The 20,129-nt window shown below is 45.5% G+C and overlaps 1 protein-coding gene across 4 annotated transcripts in view; it reads right to left on the minus strand.

The window, feature by feature from the left end:
• The window catches only part of dpp6a (dipeptidyl-peptidase 6a), a 203,801-nt gene that overhangs the window by 142,474 nt on the left and 41,198 nt on the right, over positions 1-20,129 (minus strand). Inside the window, exon 1 of one of the 4 annotated variants that reach the window (XM_086192169.1) lies at positions 5,461-5,545. The exons of the other annotated variants lie outside the window; for them this stretch is intronic. Coding sequence (XP_086048295.1) covers positions 5,461-5,511 — 51 coding nt within the window. The 5' untranslated portion in view covers positions 5,512-5,545. Of the gene's footprint in view, positions 1-5,460; positions 5,546-20,129 lie in introns of those variants that run through there. 4 annotated transcript variants of the gene reach the window in all.

Raw genomic sequence — 20,129 nt, forward strand, 5'->3', positions numbered from 1 at the left:
GGTTCAGGTGTGTGTGTGAGAGAGAGAGAGAGAGAGAGAGGAAACTCGTGAATTTATACTGAGGTGTCACATTTCTCTGTTGCAGTCCATTTCTCAGGGAGAAGGCTGTCATAAACCGCCACCTTCAATGCCGAGCTTCGCAGAGGGAGGATCAATCTGGCGAAGGGATATTTGGGTCTACTATATGACGAGATGCCAATTTGCAAACACGCTCACTTTACCCACCCCTAAGGATCTACAGAACGATTTCAAAGGAAAAAAACAGATTTAAAAACATCTTCCAGCGCACTCCCGTTCTAAGTTTCAGCTTCTGGAGTTTTTCTGCTCACTATTGTTACACTTCATAAACCTCCGGTCTTCCTGGACGTTTCTGCCTCATCCATCAAACGTTACACTGGAACTAGAAGTAAAGTTACATCGGTGAGACACTGAGCAGGGTTCAGGGGTAGCTGGTCTGCAAGGATGGAGAAAGGAGGAGGAGGAGGAGGGAGAGCGAGGACACGATGGAGGGCGGCGACGAACGTGACCACAAGGAGGTCAAAGATAATCAGAGAGAGGTCGCGCAGATGGTCGAGTCCCAAATCAGTTGAGCTGAAATGAATTGAAATGTATAAAACCAGTTCAAACTGGGGAGGGAGTGAATTCCAGTTGGACCTACTGGCACCTGTGTGTCTTTCACGCTGTGGTGGATGTCAGAACACGAGTGCCGCAATGTTTGTTTACATCCCCGAGCCTCGTCACATGACAGGGAGGCCGCTAGCTAGGGCGCTAACTCTCGGATGATCCTTGACCTCACGTGAAACTCATAAGAACACCTGGCCCATGTGTGGACGCATCCTCCTTCCTCCCCACAGACTCCCACTGGGACATATCCCTGGGGACTCATTTGAGGAACAATAATGAGCAGTGGCGGTACTGTGACCCCCCCCCCCCCCACACACATACCGGACGTGAACACTCACCTGCAAAAACGGACGTCCCTGCTAAGCTTGGATTGTGAGGCCGGGAGTGGAATCAGGTTGTTTGGGGGGACACCAACACATTAAAGGTGTTAAAACACGCTGGACCTCGGATTAAGAGGCCGACTCATGAGCGCCGTCGCCAGAACCCCTGACGCACTGATGTGATGGACACCTGTGGCCGCCCCGTGCTGCTAATTCACCACACGACAAAAGAGAAACCCAACTCTAAACTCACAAATAGGAAGAGGAGTGTTTTGCACATCCTGCAGTTTTCAGATGTCTGTATATCGACTGTGGAATTTGCCAGCAAAGTGACATGAAGCATAACGAATTGAGCCTCAATCCTATTTCAAATGGGCGAGATAAAGTCCCCAGGAATTTAGAGCGAGCAGAGATGGGGTGTGTGTGTGTGTGTGTGTGTGTGTGTGTGTGTGTGTGTGTGTGTGTGTGTGTGTGTGTGTGTGTGAAAATGGGTAAAACAGAAAGAGCCAGGAGTTGAGGGTGAGCTGTGAGAGTGCAGGGTGAAACACGGAGCGAGTGGAAGAGGCACCAGGCTGATCCTGCAGATGTAGGAGTACGGACCAGGTTATCTCTCGCTCCCGTGTTGGCCCGTCTCCCAAACAGGGCCAGCAGAATGACTTCACGTACGGCGGAGATAGAAGAGAAAAAGCCTGTTTGATGAGGGTTGATTTGTCATTCTGGCAGCTCGGGAGTAGCCCAATAAATCCAGCCTGGGACCGAAAAAAAAAAGCAAGCCAAATAAGTTGAAAAAGACGAGCGACTCTGTGAGGGTTGATAAATATTCAGGGTGTTAAAATAAACGCCATGAATCCTGCAACAAGTCCAGACAAGAGAGGCGGGAGAAGAAAGAGAAAATCCTCAAGCAATCGAGGAAATTCAAGCACATCTGGCTGCCTTCATTCACCGGACCTGGACCTGGACCTGGACCTGGACCTGGACCTGGACCTGATCTTCATCATCAGATTGTGACTGATATTGTCAGTGCTAAGTGTTTTCCTTCAAAGTAACTGGTGGGTTGAGATTAATGTTGTGGAGCAAAATTTACACTCAAGTAAAATGCAGATACTTGATACTTCACCCCCCCAAAAATGTACTCTGTCCTTCAAGTACATATAAAAATGAGTCTGGAGCTCACAAAGGTGTTTCTGTCCCTCCTGAATCACTTCTTTGTGACTGCAGGACGCAGGGGGACCCAGCTACGTAGACTGAGCACGAAGCTGACGGAGACCGGCGGCTAACAACAACATAACCGTCCAACAGTGTCCGCTGACAAACGCTGCTTTATGTTTTTTCCCCCCAGTAGGTGTTGTTAGCCATCAGTTGCCATCAGTTGCCATCAGCTTCACGCTAAAAATACACGGCTGGCTCTTTCTGCGTTCCGGAGAGACCACAACAACTACAATTCACACACTCACACACACATTTCTTTCAATTGCAGAATACATTGTTTTGGGAGAAGTATCACTTTAAGTACTGTACTCGTGTCAAACTGACTACATTTCAAAACAGTGGGATTTTTAGTGCACATGAGCAACTACTGACTGTATATGATGGTAAACTAACATGGAGAAGGTGGAAAACTCAAGCAGGCGTGCCGTCACGCAACGCCTTGACTACGTCTATCTCACACTGGGACATATTTGAAGGCCGGATCTGGAACCATGAGCTTTGCAAGGTTTAAAAAAAAAAACGAGGTTCTGTTTTGCAAGAGAATGTTCAGCAAGTTGTCACCAAGTGATCAGACAGGAACATCGACCCGACTGCACAAAAACAGTGATCAAATTCAGGTGAGAAGCCTTCAAATACAATAAGAATTCAGGCCTTTATCTGAGCTCTTTATTCGTTCCTCGAGGTGTCCTCAAAGTATACCTGTGGGCGGTTTACAGAGGTCAGGAATGGAGAGAGGAAGGCAACAGAAGTGAAGGAGGACAAGAAATGAATAAACTGTAAAGGATGGAGGATAAAATACAGAGGAAGGGAAGGAAAAGTTCAAATGAATTTGCCTCACCTGAACTGCTGGCATTTAAACTTCCCCTCCACACACACACACACACACACACACACACACACACACACACACACACACACACACACACACACACACACACACACACACCTCGGATCCATTATTGTCAAAGTTTTTTCTCACTGCAATGACTTGTTGTCAGTATGTGAGGATTTTTTAATTTGCTTTACTGGATGATTCAGTAACAATTCTGAACGGAGGCCAAGCCGACCGGCCCACGTGTTCGCCACGGCTTCAATTAGCGCAAAAAAAAAAGAAGGAAATCAATGCTTTCAATCCCGCATTTCTCCACTCAGATGTGTTTTTTTCCCCCTCCATTTTGATATTCAAGCTGGAGAAGTGAAAATGTTGAGGAATGAATGACAAAAAAAAAAAAAAGAAAAAAAAAGGAGAACCGTGGATTTAAAGTAATTATTGATTTGTTGGAGGAGACGTAAATGCCATCGAGAAGCTGCTCCGGTGACAAATGTCCAGAGAGAAAACCACTTATTCATATTTCAGCTTTTCTTACACTCAATCATCTGGGTTTTTTTTTCTCTCTCCCCTTAAAAAGAATCGATATTGAATCTGGCTTTTTAAAATAAAACATCCTGCATTTTTCCAAAACTAATCTTCAGCACAGGCACGCAGATGAACCTGCAACATCAAGTGTTTTTTAACTAAAACCACTCCTCACAGTCTGCAATCAGGGAGGAAATAAAGCGATAGAAAGGAGAGGAATTTCCATCAGGGATAATAGCTCACGAGGTGGAAACAGTGTTAATGTAACAAAGGGATTAGAATTAGAGAGAATTAGCCAGGAAATGAGATATCCTAAAATCGAAGCCATGCTGCTGTCCACCCGGGGGAGACGTGAGGGGAACTGAGGGAGCTTTCAATTAAATCTGCCACATCAGAAATCTTAGACAGCGCTGGCTTCAGCAAGGAGGCTGTACACCATGTGACAGGCTAGCCTGACCTCGGGCGCCAGGACACGAGGGCGGAGCCTCCGATACGCCTCTGCTGAAGTGACGACTACTTGATGGAACAATGCGAACACCGAGGGATGCAAACTGACAGGAGCAGACCAGCTGGGAGGGTGAGACCCGTCAGGACTTGGAGCTTCCAGGCCCGGATGAAGCCCTCTCATTTCGTGTTAAATGTATGGAGGGAACGTGTGGAACGCCACAGTAAGATCGTTCATCGCAGGGGCGTAAGCGTGCCTGCAACCAAAAATCACAGCCGCGAGCGGCGCCACGTTCATAGAAAGTGAATGTTCAGGTCACCTGGGGAGGAATGATGTTCCTCAAATACACAACGGACATCCGTCAGGGACCCACGGCACATAAACATCGTTACAGCGACGTGGAGTCCAGCCGCCGTACTTTTAGTAGTAGCAAGATGCTGCTACACTGGTCAAGAAAAAGTACCTCTTAGTTCCTGTGACAGACACTTCTGCACGGTTTAGCGAAAAAGTAAAATTATATTAATTGTGTAACAATATTGCAATATAATAAAAGGTTCTCATGACCTCAGTCATTTGAAGTAAGAAAAACCTATCAGAATTAAGCCATTTTTGCAACGTCTCTGCTGCTGTTCAAAATACGAATTGCAAGTTAGGTATTTGTACATCCGTGCCATTACGAGAACCTGCTGATATCCCATGATGCTCTTGGCTGAGCGGCTCCCCCTGGAGGCTGAAAGCTGGAGGATTTGACATCACTTTTGACCTTTGCCAACTTCAGAGTCCTCATTAAGAGGAGAATATATTTGTTTCTGTTGTTCGTTAAACACCATAAATGGAATTTAGCAATTCTCCAGAGGCTACAGAGCGAGGAAGGGGGTCACCCACACCAGGCTCAGAACCGCCGACTTGAGTGAACCGGATTCACATTGTAAAAAGAACCAGGAATCAAACTCTTGATGTCCACTACTGCAGTGTACATGCCATCCCCCAAAGTAGGAAAAAAAAACCCACCTCTGGCCCAAGCCTTGGTTCTGTGAGACCCGCAGACGTGCCAAAACTTTGAAGTGCTTGCAGGAGTTCAAATGAGCGGGTCGAACAAGTAAATAAAGGAGATAAAAATTAAGGAGCTGAGGGCGGCTGATTTAATGAGACAGGTGAAGTCTGATTTAAGTCCAACCTCAGTGCAGGAGCCTTGAGAGATGGCCGGTGAGTTATGCAGCAGAGCCCCGGGGCAGCGCTAGCCCATCAACCACACAGGGCTCCTGTCATTGAACCGGGACCATATAACAGTCGGCTGGGCAGATGTACACTTCTGATCACAATCAATACAGAACACGTGTCAACCACAACCGCGTGTCTTTTCTAAAAAGCCAGAAAAGTCTGTTATGCAAATCACAAAGGCCTAATTGCACGAGCACAGAGAGGAGGCGGCTCACAAACACTCGGCTACAGCGGCACACGCGGCTCAAGAGTTGCTCAGTATTCCCACTACCGTCGGAGCTTACCATTTTGGAGGTGGTGGTGTCGATCTTCTGGGTGGCAATTAGCACTGACATGTCCGAGGTGGCAGCAACACTTCTTCTTCTTCTTCTTCTCCTCTCCTTTTTTCCTCACTAGAGAAAAGTCCCCTGGACAAGTGCAGAATGAGGCTTCACTTAATAGTGGAGGGATTAGTGGAGCCCTCCTCCTCCTCCTCCTCCTCCTCCCTCTCGAGCACAAGTCTCCCTCGTCATCTGACTAGTACACTCGGAGCACACTTGCATGTTAGCCAATCAATCACAGGGTGACAAGGATACGGTCTGGTGCGCGGTGATCCATTCGCCAGGATGGACTCTTTGAAAATGTGTGCTTCACTCAGCTTGGGCTGCCCCCCCCCCCCCCCCCCCCCCACTACCACCCCCCTCCCTTTCCTCCACAGCACTCTGCCTATCTCTCTTTGACTTTTCGCAGCCTCTCGATCTTTCCCTTTGACTCCCTTTTGGGGTTTATCTGTCTTTGTCTCTCTAAGACAAGTCGTTTTTCTCTCACTGGTAGTAGCTGCAGATGCTCTCTTGCACCCCCCCCCCCGACTCAGTCTTATCCCCACCTTGCTCCCTCCCCTCTAACAACCCCCAACACCCTAGATGAAGGCTATCTGTTTTTTTTTTCTCTTTGAGGTTCCAGCACCTAAATTGGAGGTTTAATCGGTCATGCAGGTTTGCAAGGGGACATGACCAGGCAGCGTTCTCTACATCTCCATCAAGGAGGAGAAGACGACGAACAGGCGAGCGGCTAAAGATGTTTCATGGTCAATAAAAGAACAAATACCTCACTGCGGAGAAGGAAGTCTTCTCGCCATTGACGGAAAGTGATAGCGAGTTTGTATTTCTGCACGTCCTCGGCTGAATGAGGGCTTCGTCGCCATCCACCAATCTGGAGATCAATTTAATCACTCCCGTGATGGGCTGTAATAAAGTGGTAGTGATATATACGTGCAACGAATTGAACCTCGTAAATTACGGCCACTTCTCTGGAAGATTGGTGCTGGGCACCTTGCAGGACCAGTCTAAATTTATGTAGCATTTATAGCTACCACGTGCTAAGCCAAAGAGTCAAAATGGAATGACCAGTTATACATTAGACCAACAGTAGCTGGGCGGCGGGCGAAGAGAACGAGAGGCAGTGAAAGCTTACAAGAGTGGCACAGGACGGGATTGAAACCGATTAAATGCTTTCACACGGGGCAGGAGAAAGTTCTGTGATAGAAAAGTTCTGTAAGTGCTACCCACTTTAATCTGCCGGGTCAGTATTGGTCCAACACTGCAAACTTTCAAGGGCAAATGTATTGAGTGGAGCAAACAGATCGAGCAACTATCGCTATTGATGAACACTCCGTTGTGAGTTTGGCAGCCATTCAAGTGACTTGACCTCTTTGCTTTTTGTTGCAAAAAGAGATAAATTCATGCCGCGACACAGACGGGAGGACATTATTCAACTTTTTTTTCCTGGTAAGTCAACCAGAATGGTGGCAAATTATAAGAAGAACCTGGACATATGAGAGGATGAGCTTGCACCCACCCAGTGGACACAATGTTTAAACTGCATCCTCCACCGCCATGGTCAAAAACCTCGAATGTCGGGATAGAAGAGAGGTGCGCATCCCTCCAGCAGAGATCCAGAGACTTCTAGAACCTCTGCTGGACAACGTGAGGCAGCTCCAGCTGCTCGTGGGGGCTCAACACCTGAGTAAGACAACCCGTCTGTGTGTTCTTGAATCAAACACTGACAAAGAAGGGAAGTCAGAACCAAAGGCTTAAACCTGCGTTTCAAACTTGGCTTGTAAGATTGTTTAGCAGCATCTGAAAAGACGCAGACGCTTCGGATGGAATTTCTCTTCACGTCAGCTGTTCAGCTTCTCTGGCTCCACAGAGAATACCAGCTTTTTTATGATTCCCCAATTACACTTTCATCCTGAAATGCGAGCAGCTCACTTTTATCTCCGGTCATGTAAGGCAAGAAACTAGGAAAGGTCAGATGAGTAAATGCAGCGCTGCAGTTATTGCAGGACCGAGGCATTTCTGGATTCTACAAACAAGATGGAGTCTTGCTGATCCTCGGGCCACAGGTACTCACAAGAGTGACTGGGTGTGTTGTACGCTCGAGTTTTAGTAAGACAGTTGGGTGGCCATGACACTTTTGCATTCATGTAGTAACCTCAAACAAGTTCATCAAACCTGTCAACAAAATAAGTTGTGGGTTGTTTTTTTTGGAAGCTTGCATTTTCCTGGCCCTGCATACACTCAGGTTTACAGCCCAGGTCTCTACCCTTTACAGCTTGATTGTCAGGTCAAAAACATAAACGGGAGCTAAACTGCCCAACCATATTATTGGTGCTCCTTCCTGGACAATCTGAAAGTCCAATAACAGGTGTCAGAGTCCTCCTGGAGAGATCCACGACTAGAAAACATTCCAAAGGGGGTCACGTTCTTGGACCAAGACCGGGGAGACAGCCAGGCGATGCGGCCTTTGACAGCAGCTTTTACACGTAGCTGTAAAGACTTTGGCCTCAAGTCGTTCCTGGCCAACACTTGTGACCTTTTACAAAACAAGTACAACATTTTAATTGAACAAAAAGATACGATTATAAAATAAAGCAGCAGCAACGGCAGCTTTCAAGGTGAATTTAGTTATTTAGTATTTCCTTGATCAAAGGCTGATGAACTTCCTGCTGCGTGTTTCTCAGTTAAGGTCTTCGATGTCAAATGCACCAACCACTGTAAGGTTTTTATTAATGAAACAAGTTAAGGAATCAAAAGAAGTGTTGAACTGCAATCAAAAGCTGCAGCAGCAAAACTTCTGACCAGGTGAATTAGCTTGAGAAGCGTCCGCTTTCTGTCTGAAATAAAACCAGACCCACAAAATACAACGAGACAGATAAAAACCTGCAGTGAAACTCTGATTTAGAACAGGCAAATAAAGGCACTGGGAAGTACTCTGTACTGCATAACCTACTGCAAGGTCAGCAATATCTGAGAAACACTTCAGGAAATCATGTTGCAGGAAACTCAGCAGGTCCATCTGGTCCATCCAGAGACCTGGACCAGGTGGCGGCTCCTGGCTCAGACGCTGCTGGGCTGCTGCCTCGGTAGAAAGTGTGGAGCTGGATCTCATTTCCTCGGCTTTCGTTACAGACCCAACGGACCATGTGATTAGCTGCATTCCAATCAGCAGAATAACAACATTTACTTGCTCCATCGATTTGCTTGCCAGCGTTCAACGTTTGTGGATCCGAGGACGTCGAGGAATAAACAAATCACGTAATGAAATGTGGGAAGTTGGAAATTCAACGCGGTCACGTGATGATGACTAAGACGCACACGTTTGAACTTTACATCCACTCTCGTCCTATTTTAACATCAATATTGAGGATGAGACAAATTGAAGTGACTTTTGTTTTTTTTTAATCAAAACTCATTTATCAACAGAATAACAAAAATGGTCACTGGAGTGACAAATCCGCCGCCGCAGGAGAATCAGAGAAAGGCCTGACGCTGTTAACCAACACCTGGATGAGAACGCAATTCTCCTCCTCAACATCCAAGCCTTTTATTTCATTACCGAGCCCCGACTTTCCAATTCCCTCACATCACAAAAGAGAAGCGAGGACACAAAACGAAAAAGTCCCCGCAGTGTGAGGAAGCACTGAAGGTAATTCCAACACATATTGTCTACTAGGATGAGAGCGGATGGCGCCAGCTACGACTCATCAGCAGCCTCCCGCACGCCCAGCAAGCCTGACCCAACTCTTCTCAGCCTTCTTTTGGTTTCTGCTTAATTATCTGAATTGTATTTATCGACAAATCTGATGCAAAACAACTTGTTGAAGAGTAAAAAACAAACAAACAATGGGCTCTGAGAAATAAAGCACTCGTGCAAAAAAAATAACAGTCGTCTTGACTCAGTTGGTCGGATTTGCTGTGTTGGAGGTGGAATGAAAGATTTTAAAGACCCCACTAGAGAACGTCAGAGCCTTTCCACACCTGCACTGATGCATCGCCCAACTCTCCATAATTTGGTAAATAAAAACACAAGATGAAAACGGATGAGGAGGCGCGTACAGGTGGCTTGTTTCTAACTTCTTCAGGCCACATCAGAGTCACGCTTCTCATGAGGAAACAATTCCCTGCTACACACGTCTGTTTGCACGTCATTATTATTTAATATCATCTTTAAATATAAAATAATTTATGAGGTTTTGGCTGCATTTTTATGGGATGATTTCGCAGTATCTGCTATACTGATGCTGGCTGTGTGACTCACTAACCACTGCTAAGGAGCGTTACACCGACACATAAATCCTCCCGCAGCAACTGCAGTTTACTCTTAAATACATCTTTAATTTGATGTATCAGATTTTATTTCTCTTCGTCCTTAATTTCCTCAACTCTCTCATTATTGCATTCTCCGCTCGAGCGATGGCGGGGCCGGTGCAGCGGGCCGGCCTGCCCTTGTTACTAAGACAAAAGTGGCCATTTAATCCAACGTTCAAGGGTGGAAAAACAGGAAGTGAAACATATTGCCAGAGCGCCAAATGAGAAATGAATAGGATGCAGCACAAATCCATTCTAAAATAGCTTTTCATTTTTTCTGATGAGCAAATGGTTCAGTGATTTGCTAATTCAATCTGGCCCCTGAATTGAATTTGTATTACAGCTATAGCTAATAACTTGACATTCAGCATACGACTGTGTGCTATTAAGATAAGTGATGGGCCTCTTTGAACACTCACATGCTCCTCGTCCAAATTGCCCCATTGCTCATAATAAAACCCGTGTCTGAAAGACTCGCGGCTGTTATATTTTATTGGAATTGTTATTAATAGGACTATTAAAGTATATGTATGTATGTAGAAATACCAGAGTTTAAAAAAAAAAAAAGATTAAGACAAAGAATGTTCGGGGGAAGATGCGAGCAAGTGTGGAACAGAATTCGTGCGGTAGCTTGTGAATAAAAGATGAAAGTTTTGACTCGGCTCCAAGCTGAGTCTCTCCGGTGGCTCATCTCAATTACTACAGAGGCAGTTTAGAGCGGAGCGGAGTCAGAAAGTATCAGACCATGTGGAATGCTGAAGGAAATTTCTCATTTCTAATAGATGGAGTACAGTGAGTGACACTTCAGACAGAGGCACGGATCCCTAAACGCAGTGTAATTTCTCAACCTACATTCTCTGGCGCCGAACGAACGCGGGGCTGCAGTGTCACGAAGGACTCCAGTCACGGAGCTGCTCTCCAGTTCAGAGGGAGGAGGATTCTGATTGCTTTCACTGCACTGGAATCCGCGTCAATGTTTCTTACCAGACGAACCAAAAGTGCACGTTTTTAACACGACACGCTTTCTGAGTCAAATTTTCACCGAAACTACTTAGATTTCTCCCAAATTTCTTTTCAATTCAACACAGGCTGCCTGATGACGCTGCATCGCTCCTACTTTTACACCGAGCAACAAAACTGCAACAACACCCAACAATTCCCACACTTGAAACCTCTGAAACCTTCAACCTACTAAAGCCATCTTTGCTCCTCTGGATCGTCCTTTGTAGGTGTTTTTCACCTTAATATTGCTTCAGTCACTTCAGTGCAGGGACGTCAAAGCTGAAACTCTGGAAAAAGTGTTTCTCTGTTTCTCTAAGTCACCAATAACACAGAAGGTGTTCAAGGTAACTGGAGAGTGACAGCGATGAGTGTGTGAGTGCAGGTGAAGCGACGGATACGTGTTGGTATGCCAGCCAACTCAATTCCCCAGTGGCGTGAAGGCAGAGGAGTTACTTCATGAGACAAAAGAGAGTTTGGTGCAGCCGGAGGTGGAGCGACTTCCACGGGGGCTGGGGTGGGGCTGGCATAGGCGTTGCTGGTACCAAAGCTTCAGGAGCATCCCTGGTTCACTGTCCTCCCCTCCAGTCGTGAGGATCCTTCACTGCAGTGCTGATGCGTGTCAGGACATGGACTAATGTGATCCTGTTGTTTTCCAGTACTCGCATGCATCCATCCATCTATCCATCCATCCATCCATCCATCCATCCATCCAGCTCATCAGCTTTCATCCACAAGCATGTAAATCTCCGCTCAGTCGCCACCTCGTCGACTGCCGAGGGAACCGTTTAGTCTGAGGCAGCATAAAAACAGCGACGTCTCTTTGATTTCACACAATTAAGAAAAGATCGTCTCCGTTTGGCTGAGTAAATCCTTCGCTGGAGACGAAGCTCCTGTCAAACAACAAAAGTGACAAACTATTCATTCAATTAGCAGCCTGCAGAGGGAGAGATTAACTCAACTCACGACTGCGTGAGCAACAACACGATCGGTCTCCGTAGATGAGGGACAATGCCTCTTTTGATTTACCCTTTAATTGCTTTTTAAGATGACTTTTGTGCCCGATGCAAAAGGGCAAAGTCATTCATTGACATCTACAGACACGCTCAGCCAGCCGAGAGGCTGTTTCAACCGTAACGCTGAGACATTGATCCAAGACTCCTCCTCCTCCATTAGTCGCTGCTCGTCAGAGGTGAAAATGGAGCAAGAAAAGTCCAATTGACGGTTCATTTCGTGCCGTGCTGATGAGAGATGGGCAGTAGGTAAATGTGAACAGTGTCCATAAATACTCATCTATTAGTGTTCAAGCTCCTCTAGCATGGAGTTCGTTGTGAGTAGGAGGGATGAGTCCAAGGTTGGAGCCGCCCTCCGGTCCGCTTGTCCATCTGGACGCCAGACCAATTCACCGCTACGTGATTGATGACAACCTCGTCCAATCAGGTGGTACATGCGGGAGAGGCCGATACGATGACAGATGGAGGGGCATGTGCACCGAGTGTTTAATGATGTAAAGGCTCGTCATACGGTGACTCCGAGTAAATGACAGGCGGAGAAATCTAATTTCCCACAGCAATGTCTGACACTACCTGCTGATGCGGTTTCCCGCATCTGCTCGGCTTCATCTTCGTGTCAGCTGCACGCTGGACAGATAAATGGATTCCATCCAACTTTAAATAGGATTTAAAAAAAAAAAAGAGCAGCAACAGAAAAAGTTTACTTTATGCATAAGTTTTGTTTGAGAGGTTCTGGAGTCGGTGCGGTAACTTAGCTGGAACATTATCGGCCCATTAAACGGCTCTCATCACCTAATTGGGTGCGTATATCGAGCGTAGTAACACACTTGTAGTAATTATGACCAGATAAAAAGTTAATCATATGAGTCTTATTGTCACAGTCACTGTAAGATAAAAAGCCAATAGAGACTTGGATCATTTTTGCTAAATAAACCTAAAACTATAACCAGAGTTTTATTTGATACATCATAAAACAACTGATGACGTCACGGTGGTGCAGTGGTCAGCACTGTGGCCTCACAGCAAGAGGGTTCCAGGTCTGAGTCCCGGCTCGGGCACAGGATCTTTCTGTGTGGAGTCTCCATGTTCTCCCTGTTCCTGCGTGGGTTCTCTCTGGTACTCCAGCTTCCTCCACAGTCCAAAGACATCAAGAGGGGACCAGGTTAATCCAGACTCTAAATTGACCGTAGGCGTGGCTGGGAGAGCCAATGGTTGTCTGTCTCTATGTGTTGGCCCTGCCATGGACTGGTGACCTGTCCAGGGTGAAGGCTGCTGGGATAGGCTCCACCCCCACCACCCTGAACAGGATAAGAGGTAGAAAATGGATGGATGGATAAAATGTTTGAAATGTTTTGAAGGCAGCGTTATTCTATTCTATTCGTTTGATATGAGTGGAAGTCCTGGGAATTATTCTTGAGTGGACATGCATGTGCTTCTTATGATCTGGTCCAAGTGCGTTCATTTGGCTCTTTCTCTTTGAATTTTTCCTGTTTTATTCCTTCTCGTAGTGCTGCTGCCACGCTCATGTTGCTAAATGGTCCTCAAACAAAACAATGAATCACTTTTCACTGCATGTTGTTGGAAATTTAAAACCAATTCGAGGATGTAATAATGTGGCTAAAAATGTTACTTCAAATCTGAAATGTGTTTGGCAGCTATTGGCTCTCTCTCTTTTCAGCACCATAAAATTTATAAGCCTGATCTTTCCTCCGATCTTAATCTAATTCAGTTTGGGAGTCTTAACTCCTGTGAATTAAAATGGGACTTTCTTATCAGACGAGTTATATTAGTCCAACTGCTGCAAATAAACAGTAAATTCTGGCAACAATAAAAACTTTTTTTCTCTGTAATTTCCAGCCTGGACCCCCGAGCAGCAATATTCTGCTCCCTGTCACCCTTTGACCGTGACCTTCCCTCATAAACCCTTCAGGGCTACCATCACATGAGTGACCCAGCTTGGAAGGAGAGCAACAAATCACCATCCTCCCAACACCAGCTCCCAACGCCGTATGATCACATTCTGCATGAGCCTGTCTGCTGAATGCAAACTGATATTAAACCTCTAAACTTTGGGTGAGACAGCCAACACCGCAAACGTGAATTGTCACAGATGGAGAGTGCGTCCCCCCCCAGGAGAGCACGCAGGTAGACTGTAAACACAAGTGGGAAAAGGACCTTTCATGCAGAAGTTGTAAATCGCAGGACCCTAACAAAAGAAAAGTCTGTATACGGAGGTGGAGGGAGCGGTTGAGTAGAAAGCGAGTGGAAGAACCTGCTTTGAAGGGAATATCTGGATATTTGGTGCTGGCAAAAGTGGACACGGTGCAGCTGGCGGGAGAACCGACTGCTGATTTCATATCAAAAAAGTGCTCATTTGAACCGGAACCCTGATTTTTTTTCCCCCCCAAACCAAGTGTTCTGCCACCTAAGCCTCAGCTAAGACTGCGCCGCATCAGTGGGCGGGCAGCAACTGCAATTATGCCAAAAACATAATACAGTGATGTAAACAGACTATGCTGAAACTAAGTTGAAAACTTAGTTGAAATGCATCTTGCATCTTGTGGTTGAAGCTGATGTTGCAGGGCTTTTTTCTATTATTTCATCATACTAAAAACCAATTTCTTTACAATCACTGCCTTGATAAAACTGGAAAGACTAGACAGATACAGAATTGCTCTTTAAATCTGTAAGCCTGACACCACAATCTGATTTTCTCTGCCATCCAATTTGATATTTGCCCTCTTGGAAATGTCTTAATGTGATGACTCATCCTTTAAACTTAAGAGAAACAGCATGGCCGCAGAATACCAAAGTATCTCACTAAAAGCTGAACTACTACATTGTTGTTGGGGTTTTTTTGGGGAAGCTTTTCAATCCTTGTCGGTCAGACTTCTACAGTACACTGATTGTGTTTTAGGAAATGGGCTGCAAGTTAAACAATGTCAAAACTCGAGAGTGGCGCCTTCGAGAACACAGAAAGTGTTGTCATAGAATATCAAACGTGGTTCGGCTCCGCAAGTTCGATCTTTAGGGGCACTGGGGCGAAGGATAAAGAGATATTGTGCAAGCTGTGAGTGGATAGCGCCGTTGGACCTTGGAGATCTCAACCACTACACTGCTGACAGGTACAAGAGGAAAAAGAGGAGGGAGGGAGGGGGGTGATGCTCGACAGAAGGTAGTGGAGGAGGTTTGGAGGCGCTGCCAGTCAAGCATCCCCTTGGTTCCTTGTAGACAGGTGCAGATGTCCCCGCCTGTCCTGATTGCATTCTCCAGACTTTTCCCCAGAGATTAGAGGAGAGACGGGAGAGGGTACACAAACAGGGATACGCAATGGTGGACAAAGAAATGGCACATCCCTCTCGCTCTCCTCCTCCTCCTCTGTGTGCACAGCGCCATCAGCACCATGGGGATATTGAGACAGACATATCCCTCCTAGATGAAAGGAGCATTTCAGTCACACAGGCCCCAGAGGTAAACGTGGTCTGAGTTAGCAAGCAGCTCCTCGTTTATTGTGGAGCAAAAGAGCAACTCAAAGGCACTATAACACCACTGAAGGCAATAAAGGGCAACTGCTCTGTTCACACTTCTGACAAGCTATTTGTGGCTCTCGCAGCCCATAAAGACATATGCTTATTGTATTTGAAGCTTTAACTAAGTTTTTCCCAGCAGAGGTTACTGTGGTTTCCCCTCCATCTATTTTCTTTGCAGCGGCAGCAAACATTTCATTTGCATATATGAAGCCCCGTCGCTGCAGCTCTCACCTTATCATTCATTATTTGTGCAAACGATTATGCAGGAGATAAACTTGCCAGGTTCAAATCTCTCTCTCTCACTCTCTGGAGATTTGCATGACAGGGCTTAGATCTTCACCATTTGGTTTAGGATAATATGCACACCGAATGTGCAATAAACATGGCAAATATTTGCCAAATCTCACACACACACACACACACACACACACACACACACACACAAACACACACACACGCACACACACAAAAGAGAGTTCTCATCCTGCATTTACTGAAGCTTTTTGTAATACTTCAATGTGTCTGAGTGACAATTCCACCCCTGTCAACCTGTAGCTCTTTTGATAAGGAACTGAATAAACACGCTGCAGACATAATACTTCAGTGTTGTGACCTGATCTCTCACTCCAGGTGTCTCTGTATCTCTGTAATAAATACACGCAATAAACTGAAGGCGTACAGCTCCTTCCTAATGATAACCGCGAGCCGGCGCGGTTAGGCAAACCCCTCAGACGCCACTCAGCGGCAGGCGAACGCTGCCTTCACAGGGCGGCTGTATTCATTTGTATTCCTTTTTGTGGGAGAGAGACATGCAAAATGTCAATGACAAATTTGTCTAGACAGCATTATCTCGGTCTGGATTCCACCGCAGTGATGCTGAGCATGGACGCCTGTAGCTATTTTTTCGTCTGAACACCACAGAAATGCTGATTTATTTCCCCGGGGACAGCGTGGCTTTTCTCCGCTGCAAAAATGCTTTCACACAACACACTTTGCCCAATTTAGCGATAAAGTGACGCACTGCCAAAATCTGCGTCCCCGCCTGTGAATTCCAATGAGTGCATTATTTACAATCAAATCTACATGGACATTAGAAGCTAATTCTGCAATTATGTTTCTCTAATTTGGAGGCCAATTAGTATTCTGTACACACACTCGCTCTGACAGATGTTTTACTGGAGTAAGTCTAAAAGTTTCATGAAACGCTTACAAGTCCCAATTAGCAAGTTTTATTCTACGTTTGCATTTTGCTTATTGCTGTGACTAATTTGATGGTATTATCATTTTGTAATGTGACTGAAAAGGGGATACAAACTTAAGATTTAAACATAATTCAGTGAGAACACTGAGTTGTTTAGCTCAGGAAAACAAAAACAATATCATTGAAAACATTTAATTTGCATAACCTAATTAAACACCTCCAGTTTATTCTGCTAAAAACAACTTCCCACTACGTTCCCTCTCAGTCTTTGTTGTTTCTGCAAAGAGAGATTTCACTTCTTCTTCTGTCCTGGTTTGTCATCCAGAATGGTGGCAGGTTGCAGGGTGGTTTCAGAATGTTGAATCTTGACACGTTTATTCAAAAAGTTTGAACACCGATTGGCAAACATCTATCAAATCCCAATTAAATTACATAATAACACACACACACACACACACACACACACACACTATTGATCGTCCTTACTTCATTTGCACTGACTCAAGTGCAGGAGGGTTCATGGTTTTTATCTGTTCCTCTCGCCGGGGCTGAACTAATTGGCTGAATGATTACCCGGAAAGATCATTCTTAATATTTTGCGAGCGTGTTGTGATTCTATGACTCATGAACCCCACAGTTACGACTCTCCGTGTTTATCTAAGAGGAGCCAGCTGTGCTCTGAACAAGAAGAGTTCTGCTGCAGAGGGCACAACTTCAGCTTTATTGCGTGTTGAAAGGTATTTATAGCATCAGCAGAATCAGGTGGACTGCTGTGGTTGCTCTAGAGTGTCCCGCCCAGTAACAGTAGGTGGCAGTATTCCTGTACAACCTTTGGCTCATTTTTTGTTTCTTTGTTTTTCTTTCAAACAGCACTTTCACTGAAAGACGTTGATGATGATTATATATACATACATACATATACAAATATATACACACACGCATACTGATAGTTTTGGAAATGTTGCAAGGATGGGATCTCATTCTGATCGTCTGGACGCCTGAGGGAAACACAAACCTCAGAGGAAGGTCAGCGGGGTCGGAGGAAAGCGACCCCGAGGAATGCTAAACTACACAGGCGAAAGAACACGCATGACCTTGAACATTTAATTCCAAAGCTGTGACAATTAATTGCTGCAATAACAGCTTCCGCTCTTCTCTGGGGCGGCTCTCTACCAGATTTTGGAACCCGATTGCAGGGATTTGCTCCCATTCAGCCATAAGCGCATTTGTGATATTTGGCTCGCAGTCAGCATTCAAGTTCATCCCAAAGGTGTTGGATGAGGCTGTGGTCAGGGCTCTTTGTAGATTACTCAAGTTCTTCACCGCCAATGGAGTGCTTTTTGCACACGGTGGCACAAGAAAGAGTTGTCAGGTGTCATATTGGCAGAGAGGAGGACAGAAAAAGCAGGGGGGTTATCTTCAGGGGACAGTACATGACCACAGAGAGAAAGAGCGAGAGAGACAGAGATGGTGAGACTTGGCACTGGCTCTGGTTGCTGCTGCCAGGGTGCCAGCCAAGATGGCAGCTGTCCACGGCACTGGTCACTTCGACTTTGACTAAGAAAGACACACTCAAAGTTCACTTCCCATCAAAATCCTGCAAATTCAAAGTACATTTCTGCCAGTTTCATGAAATGCAAATCACAGCGCATTTCCAGCTGTTTTCCAAATACTTCCTAAAATGATAGGACACTGTTAGCAGAGCACGTATTCCTTCATTGTTGCTTCCAACTAATTCTGAGTGCAGATCCAAGGGAAGATGGAGAAAACCAACGGGATGGGTTCCACCCCAGGTTCCCCTTGTTGAGGGTTTTTGCAGCTGGGCCTGTTTATGCTACCTTACCACACACAACTGGTGTACAGCCTCACTTGAATCACCCCGAAAACCGAACAAAACTCAATTCAATTAAACACAAATGACCGACAACAGATAGAAGAGCAATGGATAAAGTGGCGGGCGCCAGGAAACTGCCGCTTCAACATAATCATGGCGTATAACACAGACACCATTTCCACAATGGCTGAAGTCACAAAGGCACATATTAAAGCAAAATGAGAGGCACAAAAGGCTGTAAAGTTAAACCTCAAACTCAGATTTGATTGCATTATTCATCATGTGCCTCTACCCAGCCTGCTCTTCCAGGGAGAATAAGCAAATAGGCCATAAATACAAGAACCTTCATTTCATGTAGCAGTGACTGATGCCATCTAGAGGACATGGTAATTATGACCCAAAAAAATCTGTATACAGAGGTGGAGGGAGCGGAGTGTAGACAGAAATGGAATTGTGGTGCAGGAGAGTCGTGTTCAAGGTGACTTCGTGGAGAAAGCTGCTTTGATGGTTGCTGCTCTTAGATGATATTTTGTGGGTGTTTGTTTTTTTGTTTTTTGTTTTTTTTGTGGGCTGAACTGTGGCAGATTTCAGCCTCCTGCTTTTGGCCTGACGGCGCTCATCTGAACCCAAACCAGAGTTCTTGTGTCACACTGAACCAGACCATTCTAAAAGGATATCCTATCAGAGGGTCAGAACAAATAACCCCTATCTGTACAGGCTGGAGGGCTGGAAGGCGAGAGTTGATCATTTGATGTGTTATATGGATGCCCCCTTCAGGAAATACTGAAGAAACCTCAGAGGTGATTGTCTGACTATCAGCAGGGTTACGCAAAACCTGCCAGGCAGAGTGGAGGGGTGTAGTTTGGGCTGCAGAACACCATTGAATTTTGGGGCAGATTTGTCAAAATGCCGCCTGGTGGGTGACAGAACTCTGATTTGGTCAGTAACACCTTAGGAACTTGATGATGGGCTCCAGTTAAAACTGTAAGATTTTTTTACATGGACTAAAAGTGGTGAGACGGACGGTTTTTATTCTGTAACATTTTTCATTACTACCATAAACAAACAAAATACACAGAACGTGGGGCACGTATTTATAATTCAGTAGGGAAAAAAACAGTATTACAAGTCATTAGATCTAATTATGCTTCCTTACTCTTATATTTATAGCATTTAGTCCAGCGCTGATTAAAAATGTGTCCTTTGATGTGTGGAAGATTTGTCAGCTTCTCCACAGAACACATCCCCACCATGATTCCCTGCCAATGATCCACCTGGGGCAAGGGTTTCTTTAGCCAAGTCCGTGTTATGGCCGCTCGCGATCGATAGAATTTTAAAGAGATACCTGTCTTCTTTTTGAAGCGCCGTTCCAGATACCAGACCCAGCAGGAGGGATTTGGGGTGGGACGGACCATTTTGATGACATTGCTATGGAACAGGAAACTGCCGCCACTGGGTCTTTTCTAACGCTCGGCTTGAGTCCCAGTCTGAACGCATCTAAAAGCTGAACGAAATTCTCAGCATCAGCTAGTGGTCGCATTTAATAAGATTACACGGTTGTGTATGCAAGTGATACATGATACTCAGTAGGTGCGTGGTCTTTAGTGCCACGTAGTTTCACACCGCGCATAGCAGAAGTAGTGCAGTGTCATGGACTTATTTTATGATCTTATTTGCTAACATTATTACCCTCAATGACTTTGACAGCTCTTTGTTTTCTCTCATGCATTTACTGTCACCAGACACAG

The sequence above is a fragment of the Aulostomus chinensis genome, chromosome 21 (genome assembly GCF_037954235.1).
Source record: "Aulostomus chinensis isolate RoL2024-O1b breed Wild chromosome 21, RoL_Achi_v1.0, whole genome shotgun sequence".
NCBI classification, from domain to species: Eukaryota; Metazoa; Chordata; class Actinopteri; order Syngnathiformes; family Aulostomidae; genus Aulostomus; species Aulostomus chinensis.